Source organism: Lagenorhynchus albirostris, chromosome 20 (assembly GCF_949774975.1).
Source record: "Lagenorhynchus albirostris chromosome 20, mLagAlb1.1, whole genome shotgun sequence".
Taxonomy (NCBI): domain Eukaryota; kingdom Metazoa; phylum Chordata; class Mammalia; order Artiodactyla; family Delphinidae; genus Lagenorhynchus; species Lagenorhynchus albirostris.
This window is the reverse complement of record NC_083114.1, coordinates 50,794,081-50,811,736: the sequence shown is the minus strand read 5'-3', so window position 1 is coordinate 50,811,736 and position 17,656 is coordinate 50,794,081. Positions and strand designations below refer to the sequence as shown.

The following is a 17,656-nucleotide window of genomic DNA, read 5'->3' as shown; positions in this document are numbered from 1 at the left end:
AGCGGTCTCACTTCCCACTCGATGCACAGACACATCGAGCATGAACTCTCCCCCTCCCCCCTCCCCACCGGCACACTTGCCTGTGCCTGGAAACACCCATGCCTGCTCATCTCGCCCCGGCCGCCATGAGACATTTCCAGAAGGACCCTCATTACCAGGGCCTCCTCTCAATTCCTCCTCCGTGAATTGCCATCTGGCTTCTGCCCCTGTCGCGCCAGGAAGCTGTTCTTCCTGAGTTAATGGTGAGCTCCCAGCTGCCAAAGCCAGTGGCAATTTCCTGTCCTTGGCTCCTTGACCCTCCGGACGCGACCCTGCTTCCCTCCTGAAGCTCCTTCCTCCCTGGCTATGTGGGGCGTCACCTCCCCGGTTTCCCTTCTACCTGTTCCTTCTCGAATGCTTCAAGGATTCTTCTTCCTCCCAACCTCTCCTACCACTCTCCACATCTCTCCGGGAGACCCAGTTTCCCCAGCACGGAGCAGCCGTGGGTCAGACACACAGCAGATGCAGAAAGCACTGGTTGAGTGAGTGAATGAATGAATGAAGTGGACGACTGAACGAGTGCAGCCGGGGTGTTTCTCCTGAGGCTGTCCGTCCCAGAATGTTGCACTGGGGTTTCTACTCAAGACCACGCAGGACGTCCTGGCGTATAAATTACTAGCCTTGTGTCCAAGTACAAAAACATGCCTCCAGGATCAATGGCAAGCCTTCCATTTCTTAAGGTTTCAAACATTTCTCACATCCATCCCTCCTTCGCTGTCCCCAGTGGCCACCCGTCATCTGCTGCCATGAACTCTCCTCGTCACGTCAGAAACGGCCCCTGTGCCGGCCCTGGAGGCTGGTCCAGGGTCAGTCCCTTCCTGCCAAGAGCATCCTCGCTTCACGCTCCATCCACGAACACCTGACCACCGCCCGTTCCTGGGAAGCTCACACTCTCGCCCTGATGCCCCTTAAATGTTGGTTCTCACTTGGAATGCTTTCCCTACCTGTCTACCCGGAAAGCTCCTTTTCCTGTCGGGGCTCAGCCCAAACTCCAGCTCCTCCAGGAAGACTTCCTGTCTCCACAACAGGCCCAGACCCTCCCTCCTCCTCAGAGTTCCCTGCATGTGGTACCAACTTCTGTTTTGTTAGCTGCCGTGATGCAGAGTCTCCACGCATTACATCACTTGTTCACACATCTGTCCCGCATCCTTTCATCGCCCCCACGCTGCTGCCTGGGGAGGGCCCAGCACAAGGTATTTATCGTATGAATGAACGAGTGAGTGAACGAATGAACGCATTCACAGGAACATACATCAACGTCAACGCCCTCCTCTTTCTCTGCATAGTTTGGAGCCGGAGAACAAAAGCCCAACTCACGGGTTCCACCCGAGGTCGGCCGGGTTGATGTACAGGATGCCGGCTCTGGACACGGTGGCCGGCGTGGCCGTCCTCAGGTGGCTGATCTCGAACACCAGCCGCATGGTGCGGTTCAGGGGGATCCGCTCATTGCTGGCCAGCGTGAGGACCTAGTGAGGGACACGGGCCTGTGGGTTTCAGCCCCAAAGCACCCTCGTCCTGAGGGTTTCACAGGTCACATCTCAGAAGAGGAGGAGGTCAGGGACACTCCCCGTACCCCCGCCAGCCACCAACCAGCCTCCCTAGTCCAGCGTCTCCCTGCCGTCCTCGATGCGAGCCCCCCCGGCCCTTCCCAGCCTGGGGCCATGGAGAGCGTCCAGATGTGCGTGGATGACGTAGGACTTCACTCTGAGACTAAAGTTGCCTTTCAAACCATGACCCCGCCCCCGCCCCCCAGGAACTCTGGGGGTCCCTCCTCCACCCAATTGAGAATCACTTTCTTAAGCTGCTTCTAGATAATTCTCAACACTGTCCGCGCCTTCCAAGATATTAGCTACCCCTCCGACATCGTGCCACGCGTCAGTCAGACAGGAACGCTCTCTACACCTGCATCCTTCGCCCACACTGCGGCCAAAAAGCAGGTGAGCCGGGTGCACGGGCCTGCATCCTGTGAGGAACGCGTCTTGTGATGGGGGGGGGGCTTTCCCTCGTCCATAATGCTTTGTGCAGAACGCCAGGCAGGCCCCCTCCTGAGTCCCCATGCACAGCGGGTCCTGTCTGCTGAGTGCGGCAGGTGAGACAGGTGGCATGTCCCATATGCTCCCCTCCCCCACGTTACTGCCATTCTGGGGGGGTCAGCTCTGGGATCCAGGGGTCCCTTGTACCTTGTTGTCATCCATGACGGTGTTGAGGGACTCGATCCACATGGGGTCTATGTCCCCGTCCAGGATGATCCACTTGGGGCCGTCGTGAGGGATGTTGGCCAGGTCCCGCATGATGGTGGAGAAGAGGCCTGTGGGCGGTGGGGCTCTGTCAGGTCCAGCTCTGGGCGGCTCTCCCTGGGGCCACAGGGGCTGAGACCAAGCTCGCCCCCTCCGGGCCAACACTGGCCTCTCTCTCAGAGGTGGCCAGTGCCCTACTTCAGAGGGACAGCAGAGGCCCTCAGACAGGAGGGGACCTGGCTCATTTCCTGCCCTTCTCCTGACCCCGAGGACCCACCTTTGTGACTCCACCCCTGCCCCTGCCCCCCGACATCCCCCCCAAGTCTGGTCCAGTTCTCAGATTCAACAGCCCTACATGGAAGGCCACTGCCCCGCCCTGCACCCCTTCACTCATCCCTTCCCTCTTTCATTCATTCACTCAATAAAGGTTTGCTGAGTGGTCTTAAAGAGTCAGGCTCAGGGACTTCCCTGGTGGCGCAGTGGATAAGAATCTGCCTGCCAATTCAGGGGACAGGGGTTCGATCCTTGGCCCGAGAGGATCCCACATGCCGCGGAGCAGCTAAGCCCGTGCACCACAAATACTGAGCCTGCGCTCTAGAGCCCGTGCTCCACAACAGAAGCCACCGCAATGAGAAGCCCGCACACCGCAACGGAGAGTAGCCCCCGCTCGCCGCAACTAGAGAAAGCCCGCATGCAGCAATGAAGACTCAACGCAGCCAAAAATAAAATAAATAAAATTAATTAAAAAAAAACAGGAAAAAAAAAAAGTCAGGCTCAGAGCAGGGGGCGTGGGGACAACTGAAGCCCCTGCCCACCCCATAGAGCTTGCATCCCAGTGGAGGGGGTGACGACGCAAGATACACGTGCAGAGATAGATGCCAAGTCACAAAAAGAAAGCGGGGCGGGGGGCAGAGGGTGATGCGGCGGCAGAGGCCTCTCACAGGGGAGACTGGAGCAGAGCCTCCCTGGCTTCCTGGCCCGGGAGGGGGACGCATGGAAGCTTGGGTGGGGCAGGGGTGGGGATGGTCCCCTGGCAAGCAGTACACACCCACCTCTTCCAACCCCTCCAGTTGCCCCTTCCTCCGCCTGGACCACCCTTGGGGCCCCCCATCTCCCCTAGCCCCTCACCTGTCCTTTCTCCAATGTCCCGAGTTTTTTTTTTTTATATAAAGCACAGATCTCACCAAGGCCCTTCCCCGGAGAAACACCATTCCCAGCACCTGAGGCTCCAGCCTGCACTTCAGGGCTCTCCTCCTGTAGCCCATGGGGTGGGGGCCCTGTCTCCCCTCAGCCCTGCTTGAGCCCTGATGCTCCGGTGTCCATGGCCTCCCTGGTTCCTCCCGCCTGGGAGCGTGAACCAGCCCCCCTCTGTGACCTTCCTGCTCTCCGCAAGCACCATCATTACGCACGCGTACGTGTGGGCCCCCTCACCGCCGCTGGGCCTGCTGCGGGCCTCCCTCGGGGGCTCGGCCACGTGCTCACCGCACAGAGGCCGGCTGAGCGGCCACGACAAAGCGGGCCCGCCGTGGACCCAGGCCTGGGACGCCTGCTCCGAGCCCTCGCCCTCTCGGCCCTGCTGGGGATGCTGCCCCATTACCATCTTTCCACTCCCTGGTCACCGGGTTGATGATGCCGAAGAGCTCGTCGCAGGTGACGGCCTTGGGGTCCAGGTCCACGGCGACCGGCTTCCTCTGCAGGTTCTGATAGGTCTTGTTCAGAGACTTGAGGACCTGCACCGAGGCGGGGGCTGCTCACTCAGGGCCACATCGTGCACCCAGACCCTGCGCTAGGGCCCTTGTGTGAGCTCCAAGGGCCCTTGAAGACCCACGGGCAGAATCCCTGCTCTGGGCCTGGTTTGCTTTGGCGACACGCGGGTGAGTTTGCGACCCGCAAACAACGTCCAGGAAGACGCGCTGCGATGGTTCCTGCCTGTGCACAGAGGAGGGCTACTTGTGCCCAGACTGGGTAACATTCATACTAGTTCCCTGATAATAAAAGTAAGGTGCTCGCTGAAAGAAAAATTAAAGGAAGGAAACTACCTGTCATTCTTCCCCCGCAGAGAAAAGGGTTTCTGAGGACATCTGAGGATGTTTCCCATGGGTATATGTGTAGACAGAAATACACACATTCCTTTTTAGAGAACTGGTTCCTACAGTTTCTGCCTTCTAAAAATAACTTGCAGTGAGCGTCCCTCATGTTACATAGTCTTTGGAAATGATCTTTAATAATAGCATAATAGTCCATCCTGTGGGTGGCTAGCTGAATACTCGGCTGGTTTAGAATTTTCCGATGTTATAGGTATCAGTCATGTTGGCCGCCGCCCTCTGCTTTCCACTGTGCCCAGGCAGTGGTAGGGGGCAGGGGACAGGAGGGTGGGGGGTCGGCTGCAGAGAGGCGGGGTGACTGATATCAAGGGGGGAGGAGGGAGAGAGGAGGACCTAGGAGAAGGGCCTCATCGGTGGGACCAGGGTCCGCTGGCCACTCCTCGCCTCCCCTGCCGTCCCCGGCCCCCCGTCACAGCTTCCTTCCCGGTCCGTGACACCCTTCCGCCCGGGACGCACTGGGCTGGGTCCCCGGGTGGGCATGTACCTGGGACTTGCCACTGCCCGCGTTCCCGATGACGAACACTGAGTGCCTGACTTGCAGCAGCTCCTCCAGCTGCACCACCTTCAGCACGAAGCTGTCCTCCGCCTGCAGCTTGAGCTCAACGATGCTCTGCTTGATCACCTGGAGAAGGCGTGTGGGAACGGGGCGCTGAGCCCCCTGCCCAGCGGAGAGCTCAGAAGGGAACAGCGGCCCTGCCCATGGGGATGTTTACGTGCTCTGCCGTGGGTGCTACTGAGAACCCTGTGCGGGGAATGGGTTTGCCCAAAGCATCCTCCCCTTCCTCTCCCGACCCCCCAGCGTTGCAAGAGGGGCTGGAGAGGCAACCCGTAGCCTCAGGACGTTCCTCGGGGCAGAGGGAGCCGTGCATGTGTGGCCATTGCCCGCTGGCAGACGTGACCACCACCCCAGTGTGGGTACCTGCCACAGTGTGTGGCGGAAAGAGGCATCCTCGGCGGGAAGGAGGCTGGGGTGTGGCTTCCCGGACCACCGTGACCCTGGCTGTTCCCACCTTCTCAAAATTCAGGTCCCGTTTCCGAGGCACGTCCAGCGCAGGGAAGAGGTCCCCGATGAGCCCCATGAACACGGGCAGGTCGTCGGCGACGATCTTGGGGATGTTGAAGTCCCTGAGCGCCCTCATCAGCACCTGGTCCTCTGCTCGGCCGGGGTCGGCCCTCTTCAGGGAGCCGGCCACCACCAGCACAGACTTGATGGCCCGCAAGCCCCAGTCATAATGATCCTGTGAGTGGAGGGCAGGGCCGGGCGGGCGTGAGCGCGCCGGCGGGGTGCTGGGACTGAGGCCAGCCTGCCGCCGGGACGTGTGGAGGCATGCCGGCCACCTGCGTTTGTAACCCCTCCCGATCCCAGCTCTGTGGGCCCAGGACGCTGTCACACACCTGCTTTGACAGCAGCTCTTTGCACAAGGTGTAGAGCGTGATGAACTTCCTGGCCAGAAGGCGGGCCTCCAGAAAGCCCTCAGACACCAGCATGATCTCGCATATCAGTTCAAAGTCGGGGACCACCATGGCGCAGGGCCTGAGGGGGTCAGCGGGGTCTGCCTTGGCTTCTCCCCCTCTTCCAACCATGCCCCCACCTGCCCCTTGTCACCTAGGGGCACACCTCACCTGCCAGGAGGAGCACAGCACCACTGGCTGAGAGTCTAGGCGCGGAGCCGGGTTCCCAGGCCCCCACCCGCCGCTTGGCTGCGCTCCCGCTTCACTTGTTCCTCCTACACCCTGCGCAGGGGCGTCTCCAGGCCCTGCATCCCTTGACTCAACTCCTCTGAGAGTCACCTGAGCCCTGTCCTCCCTCACTGGCCGGATGTGCCGGAAACGGGACCTCCATCCCAGGTGTCAGAGGCCCCGGCGGGCTGGTCCTTCTTACTCAGGCCTTGTCTCCAGACTCCTCCTCTCCCACAGCCCCCTCTGGTCGGCCTCGCCCTCTGCCCTCCACAGCGCCCTCCTGGGCACTTCCTCATGCCATCCGCGCCCACCACACACCTGAACAAGGCCTTTAAGTTCTCGGGCAGCTCCGTGCGTCCGGCGTACCCGGGGTTCATGGTGATGAAGAGGCCAACACTGGGGATAAGCCTTATCATCTCTCCCAGGAAATTAAACGTTTCTTTCTTGGCCCGAATTGCATCTTGGATACATTTTACCTAAACAGTGGGTATACAGACGCGTTCACGTGGGAATGACCACCTTTGACGGGCTGGACGGATCGTCGTTCGTGCTAAAGCGTGTGGCTGTGAATTTGCAGAGGACCTTCCTGATTTTTCTTTTTTTAAATTAAACTTTAAACTTTGATACAACTGTAGATTCACATGCAGTTGTAAGAACGAACGTGGAGGGGATCCCATGGGCCCCTCCCAGGCGCCCCCCAAGGGTGACCGTAGTGCAGCATCACCACCAGGACAGCCACGTGATGATGGGACGTTTCTGTGACCTCAGGTGTTGTCACCCTCTATAGCCACCCCCACCGTTCTCCCACCCTGCCCTCCCCGACCCCCTGCAACCACTCATCTGCTCCCGTTTCTGTGATTCTGTCTTTCGTGAACGTTAGTAAGCAGGATGGTACAGTGTGTCATCTGAGACGGGCTTTGGTCACTCAGTGAGACGCCCTGGGGGTTCCTCCAGGTTGGGGTTGTTCCTTGATATTACTGAGTGGCGTCCCACCCCCTGGCTGTTCTGTGTGTCCCGTTCCTGCTCGGGCAGTGTGACCCGTGGGAGGGCTGACTGGTAGCCATCCCCACATCAGAAAGTCAGCCCCGGGCTTCCCTGGTGGCGCAGTGGTTAAGAGTCCGTCTGCAAATGCAGCGTACATGGGTTCGTGCCCCCATCCGGGAAGATCCCGCATGCCATGGAGCGGCTAGGCCCGTGAGCCATGGCCGCTGAGCCTGTGCGTCCGGAGCCTGTGCTCCGCAACAGGAGAGGCCACAACAGTGAGAGGCCCACTTACCGCAAAAAGAAAAAAAAAAAAAAAGAAACTCAGCCCCGGGTGAAATCTGAATTCAGGGACCATTAGCTGCCTTTGACCCTCAGTGGTGCTGAGCAGCTGCAAACCTCCAAGCCACCACTGGAGGGCGCCCTGCAGCCACAGTTTAAGCCCTGACCTACGAGCCTGGGGCTTTGGAGCAAAGCGCATGCCTAGTTGTCCAGGACTTTCCTCCCAGACTGGTCTGCAGCGTGCGGCTCACAACCCAGCAGGGCAGGGGCTGGCGGTGGGACCCCTCCCCTCCACGTGGAGCCTCTCCTAATGTTCCGTCCCAGTTCCTGCTCCTCCATCCGAGTCAACAGAGCTCTACGTGATTATCCTGGGGTCTGTGCACTGACTTTGGGGGCAGGGGTCCCCAAGGCAGCCGTCAGCATTGCCCATGGGTCCAGGGGGCGCTGGCTGCCCTCGTCCTCTCTTTGCAGTACTGGCCTCCAGCCCCAGGGCTTGGGGATAGTTCCATGTCTATGCCAAGGTGGGGAAACAACAGTGGAGGAGGCCAGCTACCTGCACTCACCCCTAATCCTGCCAGCAAACCCATTCTACAGATTAGAAGATGAAGGCACAGACAGTTCAAATAAAGCCCAGAACTAGGCAGTCCTGCACTCTGTCATGGGTGTTCCCAAAATACTCGGGCTCATTTCCTCCTTCTCTCCCTCCCAGCACCCTTGTCTAACTGATAAACTCCTAGACATCCTTCAATGCCCAGCTCCATTGGTAATTGAGACCAAGCCCTCTGTCCTGGTCCCCTAGGCAAAACTGATTATCCCCTCGTCTGTATTCGGTTACATATGTGCCACTGGGTCTGATCCTTACTGTTTTCCTTCTGTGGGCCCCTGAAGGACAGGGCTGGGGTCCCACTCACCTTTGTGCCACACCCCCCAACTCAGTGAGGCTGACCTGACCCTACAGGAAAGCTGACGAGCGCCAAGCCGGCAGGGCAGTGAGTTCCCGTACGTGACCCAGAGACCACGCGGGCCCTACCTGTACGGCGATCACAGACAAGACCTCCACGGAGATTCGATTGAACTCATCGAAGCAGCCCCAGGCTCCAGTCTGGGCCAGGCCCTTGTAGATATTGCCACAGGACTAGAAAGGGTGAGATGGGAGAAGCACGCGTGGAGAGCCCTGCCGGGAGCCCCTACCTGCCCCATCAGCCCCCTGGCCGAGGGTCAGGCTTGGGAACTTTGGGGCCCTCAGAAGGCTAGAGGCAGGACGTTCACTCCCTGGGAGGGATAATCCTGCCCGGGGCCGGGTGCCAGGAAGAGTCCAGACCCTCCCTGGCATGGGGGCTTTGCCCGGGCTCAGATTAGCGAGTTTGTGTAAAGTTCAGCCCTTGCATTTTCCGCTAGCACACAGGAGAGGGGGCTTCCCACTAAGGAAGGGGGACGGACGGCAGGCCCCAGCTGGATAATCAGGATGGTTCTTCAACGTTTACATACAGGATTCCTTCTGGGAGGATCCAGCTTCAGATTTCACTTTTCTAAAACCCAGAAGGCCGGTGCAGGCTGCGGCCTTGAGAGTCAGAAGGGGCAGCTGTCCCCACCCTCAGCCTCAAGATGGGGTCCCCTGGACTGTGGGGCTCCGATGGGGGTGGGGCAGGGAGGCCCCCTGCAGGCCCGAGCTCCTGATCTCAGTGTCCCCCCCGGCCCCCAGGGGCTGCTTTGACCTGACCTCCATGGTCACCCCTCTTCCGGGCCCTTTGAGAGCTGTGGCTGTCCTGCAAAGTCTCCAGTGACCGCTAGGACCCAGCCCCTACCGTATACCCACCCCTCATGCTACCCTGCCCCCCAAGCTCTCAAAGATGCTCACTCTGTCTGGTGCCCCCAGTTGCCGGGGACAAGCTTGGAATGTAGGTTGGGAGGGGTTACCTCCCCAGGGGAGGCAGGACTGGTTGTGCCCACCCTGAGAGCCTCTACCAGACACGCTGGTCATGCTGCAGAGGCCCAGCCTCCCAGGAGGGCCAAGGCCGCCAGTCGGGGCACCACTACTCAGCCTCTCTGTCTGGTGGACGCCGTCAGCAAGCTGGGGAGCTGGTGCCTCCTGCCTGGGTCCGGCCTGCAGTGTCCACACATCTAGAGCTCACTTGGGGCGTGGAGGCTGTGCCTTCTGAGGGAGGGGCCGTGGGTGGTCCTCCCTGGGGACTTCAGGCCCCCCTGGGCCTGGGATGCGTACCTTGTAGTCCATCTGCTCGGAGCAGTTGAAGACGTAGACCATGGTGCCCAGGGCTCTGCCCAGGTCCTTGGTCGTCTCTGTCTTGCCAGTCCCGGCGGGGCCAGCGGGGGCTCCGCCCATGATCAGGTGGAGGGACTGGGTCAAGGTTATATAGCATCTGCAAAGGACCTCCGATCACCTCGCAGGCGGCAACCCCACAGCCGCCCACGTTCTTTCACTGTGGTTCAGTGACACCCCCCCCAAGCCCCAAGGAGGCACCAAAGGGAGCCGGTGGGAAGCACTTGTGATGTCGCCAAAGAGCAGACATCGTCTTGCCGGGGCAGATGCCACATGGGGGCTGTGCCCACCAGGGCGTTAGAGGAGGCCACTGCCTAACGTCACAGTCACTGACGGTTCGCTCTGAGCAGCTGCTGGTCTGAGTGCTTTTTGCTGTTAACTGACTCGCTTGACCCTCAACGAGCTGCTGAGGATTTATAAAATAACGTCCCCACTTCGCAGGTCTTCAGAGAGGCTGAGGAACACCCCCAAGGCCATACAGCCAGGGTCGGAGGGAGGGAATAGGATCGTGGCCCCCGAGTCTGGGTGCCTGGCCGGTAGCAGGACTGAATCTGACCCAAATGCCCGGACCCGTCAGCCTCAGCAGGGCACGTTCGGGTCTGACAGCGCAAGGACTCACGGGGAAGGGCCCAGAGAACAGTGAGAGTCCCCCCGCTGCATTGCTCAGGGCCAGGCAGGAAGGCGGCTGGTGCGTCCTCACCTGTCGGTGAGCGGGGTGATGACCAGTCGTGGAGTGTTGCCCAGGTACTCGTACGAGTACTGGATCTGGGCGTCGCAGATGTTGGCAAAGCAGTGCTTCTTCTCCTCATCCCAGCGGTGCCGCAGCTGGGACTGCCAGGTGAAGGCCTGGGCGCTCTCCACCTGCAGGAGAGGCAGGCCGGTTTGCCTCCCGCTGGCCCCTGCCCCGGGGTGGGGGGGGGGCTCCCTGGCCTCCGGCTCCTCCCACGGTGCCCACGTCAAGCCTAACTCCGTGCACCACTGAGTCTCGCTGAACCGTGGGCACCCCTGATCAGGCCGCTTGTCCAGTCGCTTACCAGGGCCGAGACAAGGGATGAAGGAGGCGGTAGTCACTGCCCGGAGTAGTGTCGCCCGCCTCCCTCAACCCAGGAGGAAGCAGCAATAACTGGGATGGGGGCGTGCACAGGAGTCCCAGGCACCAGCCCCCCACGGGGTTCCCGGCCCTTCCCGGCGCCCGTGCCTTGGCGGTGATCATCTTGGCGACCACATCCCGGGCGTGGACGTCGATGGTACAGATGGTCATGATCTTCGTCCTGTCCCCGGCGTTGAGGTTTCCGATGAGCAGGGTGATGAGCGCGTTCAGCTGACTGATCTGCAGGAGCGAAGGCGCCTCGGCTGGGACACCCATCGCGGGGCGGACTCCGGGCTGGGGGGGGGGTCCCCCACGGTTGGGTAGGGAAGACCCCCATGCTCTTGTTCACAACAACGAGACACAGAAAGAAGCTCTTGCTATCCCCCAACTGGGGGTGGGGAACGCTGGGGAACAGGCCCCCCCCATGGAATATCAAGGAGCCACTAAAAATGGTGTAGAAGAAGATCGGATGCCGTGAAAGACGGCGGACGTTGCGTAAAACCAGGATTTTAAAGCTGTGTGGACAGTTTATATATTTTTGCCTAGGAATCGATTACATGCACACAAAAAGATTAGAATGCTAGATAAGAATTTGTTGACGGGGTTATATATGGGTGGTGGGGTTTTTATTTTAAAAATTATCTTTAGTTTCTAAATTTCTAACCAAGAATCTTTTAAAAAGTTAAATCAAAAGTGGCCCCCACTTGCCACAACTAGAGAAAGCCCTCGCACAGAAACGAAGACCCAACACAGCCAAAAATAAATAAATAAATATTTTTTTTTTAAAAGAGAGAGAATTAAAGTCATGTACTTCTGAAGCGGTTACTCTTGGGCAGAAGGGTGTTGGGGGGGCGCCAGTATTTGGTTGCTTTTGACCCACAGAAATGGCAGTGGCACAAGTGGGCACCTCAGAGCAAGAAGCTTTGGATGGACAGGGGATGGGAGCACACACCTGCTTCTTGTTGTAATCTCTGATGGCGTTTTCGTAGCCTTCCTCCAGCCTGGCAAATGCCAGGCCCACCTCGGTTGTCCACCAGATCTGGGTGCACGCGAGCGCAATCTGAAAACAGAGCGGCCCCCGGCCCCCCGCCAACGTGAGCGTCGTTCTCAGCGTGACAGAAGAGTTCACATCAGTAAGGTGGCTGTTCTCCGCCCACTGTGGCTAACCCAGGACAGGGGAGCTCCGTCCACCCAGCCTCAGACCTGGGCGGGGTAGTCGAAGATCCACTGCTCCCTTGGCTTCTCCTCGTAAGTCACCACGGCTTCCGGGATCTCGTGGCGGAGCGTGGCGCACATCCTGTCCAACACCCGGTTCAGCCAGACCTCCACCTGGGGACGGAGCCACAGGGACCAGAGAGGGGTGAGCACAGCTCATTCCGATGGCTTGCTTTGTCATTTACAAATTAAATGACCATTTGTCATCCTCCTCCTTATCATCCCAGGGGTAGAAATACCCAGGTTTTCAGAGCAGTAAGAATGACCAGCTTGAAAAATGTGGTCAGCAAGCCCAGCTGTACCCGCACAACTAGCTGCATTGGGCATTCGTGTGCATTAACTGTTTCTACGCAGAGAAGGGAGGGGAAACCAGAGAAAAATCAAGAGGAGAAGATAGTCTATGTCTGACCCTATGAAGTGGTGCTGATGTGCAGAGACGCGGGGCCTGTCCCCCCAGCCCCGCTGCCCCGTGTCCCTTACTAGTGGAGCCCCCACTAGCTCTCCAGGTGCATCATCTCAGGGTCTTAGACTGTCATGTGGACAAACTTGCTGACGAGCCTTGTGTGTATCTTAAAATACAAAACTTCAACTGACTGCAACTGGGGGGAACATACCAAAATGAGATAATTGGGTTGGTTTTTCTTTTAAACTACGACGACAGTGCAGGCAGAGCTCACTGTAGTTCGTGGTTATGTCTGTAAGCAGTTACGTGTGGGAAGCATCTGAACGAACTGAGGACTGGATCCTGCCACCGGCCTGCCAACCCCATCTGGCCAGGTTCTCCGAATTCAAGTTGTGGGAGCTTGGGTTTTCTTGTGTGAGATTTTTACCCCCCAAGCTGACTTACCTCTGAATTACATTTCGCTTAGGCTAATGTCAAGATCGATTCGAAGGCTTGATCAATACTTGGGCAAAGAGATTGGGGGAGGGGGGGCGTGGAGGGCAGCCGGGAAGCTTGCTGTCAGCAGAAGGGAGCAGCCTCCTGGGGTGGGGGGAAGCTGGAAAGGGGGCCGGGCTGCCCAAGGTAAAGGGACCCCCCTCTGCTAAATCAAAGCAGTAAAGCCCCTTACGCTGGGCAGGAATGAGAACTGGCTGCTTCAGGTGTGTGTGACCCCCTTCAAAGAGGGGGGCGGGTGCCGCTAACACTAACCCCTTGGCATTAATAATAATAAATAAAATAATAAAGACTCAATGGCATTAATAAACCTTTTCTCCCCCTCCGTCCCCTCCTTTCTCTTCTTTTTTTTTCTCACAATGCACCTCATACTGTGTAGGTAAGGCTGTGCTGGAAATTCTATAGAGAAGCCCCTTAAGCATTTGTTCTGAGAGGCAGAGGGAAGGAGAGAGGGGTGGTCCCAGGCTGGGGGTGACAGCCTGTCTGAGGCCGTGTGGCCCTGTACACGCTGCACTGTCGTCCCGGGTTGGGGCGGGGGCGTCCCTCCGCACACGCACGCACGCACCTGCCCCGAGAGGTCACATTCCCGGTCAAAGTCCACGTACTCGTCCTCCTTGCTGTACATGCCCAGGCCACACTTGAGCGGCTTCCCGTCGGCGTCGAGGCGGAACTTCAGTTTACACAGGCTGTCGAAGAGCTTGGACAGGTGGCGGCTCACCTGGATTGGGCGGGGGGATCACTGGATTTTGCAGCCAAGGGGTTCAAAGGCAGGAGACACGCAGCCTGGGTCTTCCTCGGGAAGTTTTAAGCATCTTTTTTTTTTTTGGCTTATACCCGCCCCCCCCCCCCCCACCGCCTCTGGGATGTTGACTGAACGCACTTAGCCAACAAATGGCAAAAACTGCTCTCAGGTGGAACCTTCCGAATGTCTGTTCCTGAAGATTTCTTTTCCTTGAGAAGGTTCTGTCCCCGGCATGGGACCCGCGTCCCTAGGTCAGACGCTCAGAACCTAAATTGTGGGCCACCCTGTGGCTGCCTTCTTGTGCGTCTGGAACTTCATGATTAAAATAAGACAGTCGCTTCCCTTCGCCGGGGTAGCTAACCCTCCTCTCTTTTAGAAGAGGAACCTCAAGGGACCTTTTCTTCCTGGCGCCTGGGATTTATTAGGAGGAGCAGGCGTGTCTCTCAGAAACGGGCATCTCACCCATTTTCCAGAGGACGCGGATGAGGCTTGGGGAGGGAAGGGCAGGGTCTGAGACCAGTCCCAGGTCTTTCTGTCATGGCCCAGCCCCTGGGTGGTTTCAGGTGTGGATGACCTCGTGGAGATGCCACAGGGACACCTGTGGACACTCCTCCAACATCCCAGGGCCACCTGGACATGGAGCCAAGCCGGGACCTGCCTGGAGCCTGGAGGCCGCACCTGAGGTCGGCCTCTCTTCACAATGCCAGGGGCCCACCTACCTCCACGGGGTCGTTTCCGTTGGAGAGAATGTCCAGGAGGTCGGCTGAGGAGACGAAGTAGAACCTTGGGAAAGCAAGTCTTTTTGTCTCTAAATATTCGGCCAGGGCCTTTTCACACATGGCCAACCTTGGGGGAGGAAACAAGGCTGCTGAGTCCTGCTCGACAGAGGGTCTTTTCCAGCCCATCCTTCCACGCGCTAGACGGACAGCCCCGGAGACGCCCAGGCTGTTCACAGCCCCAGTTTGATTCAAATCTTCCACACTTGTTCTCTGCCAGCCCCTGACCTGGTGGGTGTCCCCAGGTATGATAGGGTATAGTTTAATCTCTGCAGTCAGTGCTTCTTCTGAGGCTGAAGGCCCGCTCTGTGGCCGGCGTGGCAGGATGTGGCCCGAGAGCTCGCACTCTGAGGAAGGGGATGTGTTAACCCACAACCTGGGGCTTTCCCCGTCCTGGCCAGCAAGGGGCGCATGACTCGGGTTTCTGCCACAGCGAAGCCCCTGCCCTGGACAGTGTGGGACCCACCTCTTCTTCAGGTTCTCAAGTTTGTTATAGAGACCAGGTTTGTTGGTGGCTTCGACCACGTTGGGTGTTTTCACTGCCTCCTCCATCAAGGCCTGGGAAGAGAAAGGGGCCGCCACGGCATCAGGAGCCCTGTTTTCTCCAACGGAGCCATTTCCGAAAGTGCCCAGGCAGGGGCGAGAGAGCTGTGCTCACCTTGAACTCCTGGTCGATGTCATCAAAGCGTTGGGAGTCCTCCGGCAGCTGGGCGCGGATGTCTTTGGAACCAATGAAGATGCTCTCCAGGTGGCTCCAGGTTCTCTGGACCTCGAACCAGATGGAGATGACCGAGTCCGCAGCGGACAGTTTCTGCTGCCAGCTCGTCACCTCCTTCAGGAAGTGGGACAGGTACTTGGACATCATCAGGTTCTGCAGCTGCACCTGGCTGTCCTCCAGCGTCTCCACCAGCACCTCATCGGTCTTGAGCAACATGGTGCCTGTCCGCGGGTGCCGCCTGTGCTCAAACTCCATGGTGGACCAGGTACTATCCAGGGTTTTCAGCACCTTTTGGGGGAACAGAAATCGGCTCAGCAAGTGTCTGGCATGAGGGGCTGAAAAGGACCCAGAGTTTCCTAGAACATGGAAGGAACCCCTTCAGAAAGGAGGCGCTTTTCAGAAAGCCAAAATGTTCATGCCAATGTTATTTACAATGGCCAACAGATGGAAACAGCCCAGATGTCCCTCAGTGGATGAACAGATCAACAAAATGTGGTGTATTCATATAATGAAACATTATTTGGCCATAAGAAAGAATGAAGCCCAGGCACATGCTACAACATGAAGGAAACCTGAAAACATGCTCAGTGACAGGAGCCAGACACTGAAGCCCACATATTGTATGTTTCCCTTTATATGAAATGTCCAGAAAAGGCAAACCTGTAGAAACGGAAAGTGGGCTCATGGTTGCTTAGAGCTGGGGTGGGGGGTATGAGAAGATGGGGGGTCACAGCTAAAGCGTCTGGGTTTCATTGCTTTTTGAGGAGATGAAAATGTTCTAAAATTGACTAATTCTAATATGTGATGGTTGCACGTATCTGTAAATATGCTAAAAGCCATTGAATTGTACACTTTAAATGGGTGAATGGTATGGTATGTGATTTAGAGCTCAATAAGTTTGTTAAAAAAAAGAAAGCCAAAATGTGACAATTCAAACTCAAAAAACAGGTGAGGAGAGAGGTTTGGATCGCAAAGGAGTCAGCCAGACTTTCCGTGTGTCCTGGAACTGCCCCGGGTACTGGCTGATGGCCGGCCCTCCTGCCCCCGCCCCCCGTTCAGCTTCTCAGAAGGCCGAGGCAGGATGGACTGCAAGTGAGGGTGCTTCGTAGGGGAGGAGAGTTCAGTAGGGTTAGGCAGGTGGGTCGGGTTCAGCATCACCCCCTACAAAACGCACTTTGCTGTCAACAAAGGCTACCTTTTCCATGCCAGACTCTTTCACAGCCTTGTCTACGATGTTCTGGACCTCGTCTTCGTATTTATGTAGGTTCAGCTGGAGTAAATCCGCCAGGGTGGTCTCATCTGACATTTCAAACTTCACCTACGGGAAAAAAAAGAGGCACATTCCACGTAAGGTCACATGTTCTCCCGTTGAGGGACAGCTTTGTCCTTCATGGAGAGGCAGGCGAGGGAGGAACCCAGGCCATGGCGGGGGCAGTTGGAAGCTCCGTGACTTGGGCAGTCACTTCTCCAGGCCTCGCCTCTCCTCCCTGTCAAACTGGTAACAGCAGAGTCCACTGATAGGGGATTGAATAGTGTCCCCCCCAGATTCATGTCCACCTGGACCTCAGAATGTGACCTTATTTGGAAATAGAGTCTTTGCAGCTGTTAAGGATCTTGAGATGAAATCGTCCTGGATCAACTGCACGGAACCTAAATCCGATGACAGGTGTTGTCAACAGAGAAAGGGGAGGGAGATTTGAAATGCAGAAGAGCCCACGTGACCACTGAGGCAGGGATTGGAGGGATGCGGCCACAAGCCAAGGATCGCCTGGGGCCACCGGAAGCTGGAAGAGGCAGGGAAGGGCCCTCGCCTAGACTGCCAGAGGGATCACGGTCCTGCCGACACCTTGATTTCAGGTTTTTGGCCTCCAGAGCCAGGGAAGACTACACTTCTGTGGTTTTAAGCCCCCCATGGTGTGGGGCTCTGTTACAGCAGTCGCAGGACCTGATCCACCACCTCAGGAAGCTGCCATGTTAGTAACAGTAGTGGCCAAGTCACAGGTACTATTACTCCAGTAACAATACCAGGTGTTTTCATGGTGTCACCCAGTCCTCAAATCCTTCTCGCTGTCACATAGACAGACGTTTCCAGGCCCCGATTCCAAGCCTGCCATGGAAACTGGCTTAACCAAGTGATGGAATCGAGTGTCTCTCAATCATGGCTGGAAAAATACCTGCCCGGGTCTCAACAGTCCTCGGTGATGCCCAGTTCCTGGGACGTTTTAGTTGCTTGTTGATCACCGCCCGGGGGTCTCTCCCAGGCCCTGGATGGGGTACACGAGCCTGCTGGCCAGTGGTCTCAGCACTCAGGATAACCCTTCTGCTCGTCTGTTTCTCCCCGCCAGGGCCCAGGCCACATCCCGTGTGCTCCTGAAGCCGTTCCTGCCCTTTCCTCGCCATGGAGGTGACTGCCTACTCTATGCTCCTAGAACCACCCCTGAGCATCCCATTCGGCGTCCCAAACACCGTGACCCACGCTGTTCTTTCTTCCTTTGCTTCCCTGAGAGCAGGGCCCGTGTTCTGTCTCTGCATCCTTGGCACCTACGCGGGGCCTCTGCAGAGTAGCCGTTCCACAGAGTTTTGTTCAATGTTTGCTGACGGTGGGGATGTTCCTATTT

The 17,656-nt window shown here is 57.7% G+C and overlaps 2 protein-coding genes across 3 annotated transcripts in view; one reads left to right on the top strand and one right to left on the bottom strand.

Annotated features, from left to right (window-relative positions):
* The window catches only part of DNAH17 (dynein axonemal heavy chain 17), a 110,983-nt gene that overhangs the window by 51,416 nt on the left and 41,911 nt on the right, over positions 1-17,656 (bottom strand). Inside the window, exons 26-43 of the mRNA XM_060134746.1 lie at positions 16,234-16,356; positions 14,979-15,326; positions 14,787-14,878; positions 14,264-14,390; positions 13,368-13,520; positions 11,896-12,021; positions 11,645-11,752; positions 10,801-10,932; positions 10,303-10,463; positions 9,546-9,702; positions 8,355-8,459; positions 6,380-6,537; positions 5,777-5,915; positions 5,392-5,619; positions 4,866-5,003; positions 3,874-4,006; positions 2,220-2,347; positions 1,357-1,505 (exon numbers count right to left, since the gene is read on the bottom strand). Coding sequence (XP_059990729.1) covers positions 1,357-1,505; positions 2,220-2,347; positions 3,874-4,006; positions 4,866-5,003; positions 5,392-5,619; positions 5,777-5,915; positions 6,380-6,537; positions 8,355-8,459; positions 9,546-9,702; positions 10,303-10,463; positions 10,801-10,932; positions 11,645-11,752; positions 11,896-12,021; positions 13,368-13,520; positions 14,264-14,390; positions 14,787-14,878; positions 14,979-15,326; positions 16,234-16,356 — 2,705 coding nt within the window. The remainder of the gene's footprint in view (positions 1-1,356; positions 1,506-2,219; positions 2,348-3,873; positions 4,007-4,865; positions 5,004-5,391; positions 5,620-5,776; positions 5,916-6,379; positions 6,538-8,354; positions 8,460-9,545; positions 9,703-10,302; positions 10,464-10,800; positions 10,933-11,644; positions 11,753-11,895; positions 12,022-13,367; positions 13,521-14,263; positions 14,391-14,786; positions 14,879-14,978; positions 15,327-16,233; positions 16,357-17,656) is intronic.
* The window catches only part of PGS1 (phosphatidylglycerophosphate synthase 1), a 108,488-nt gene that overhangs the window by 89,288 nt on the left and 1,544 nt on the right, over positions 1-17,656 (top strand). The window lies entirely within an intron of this gene.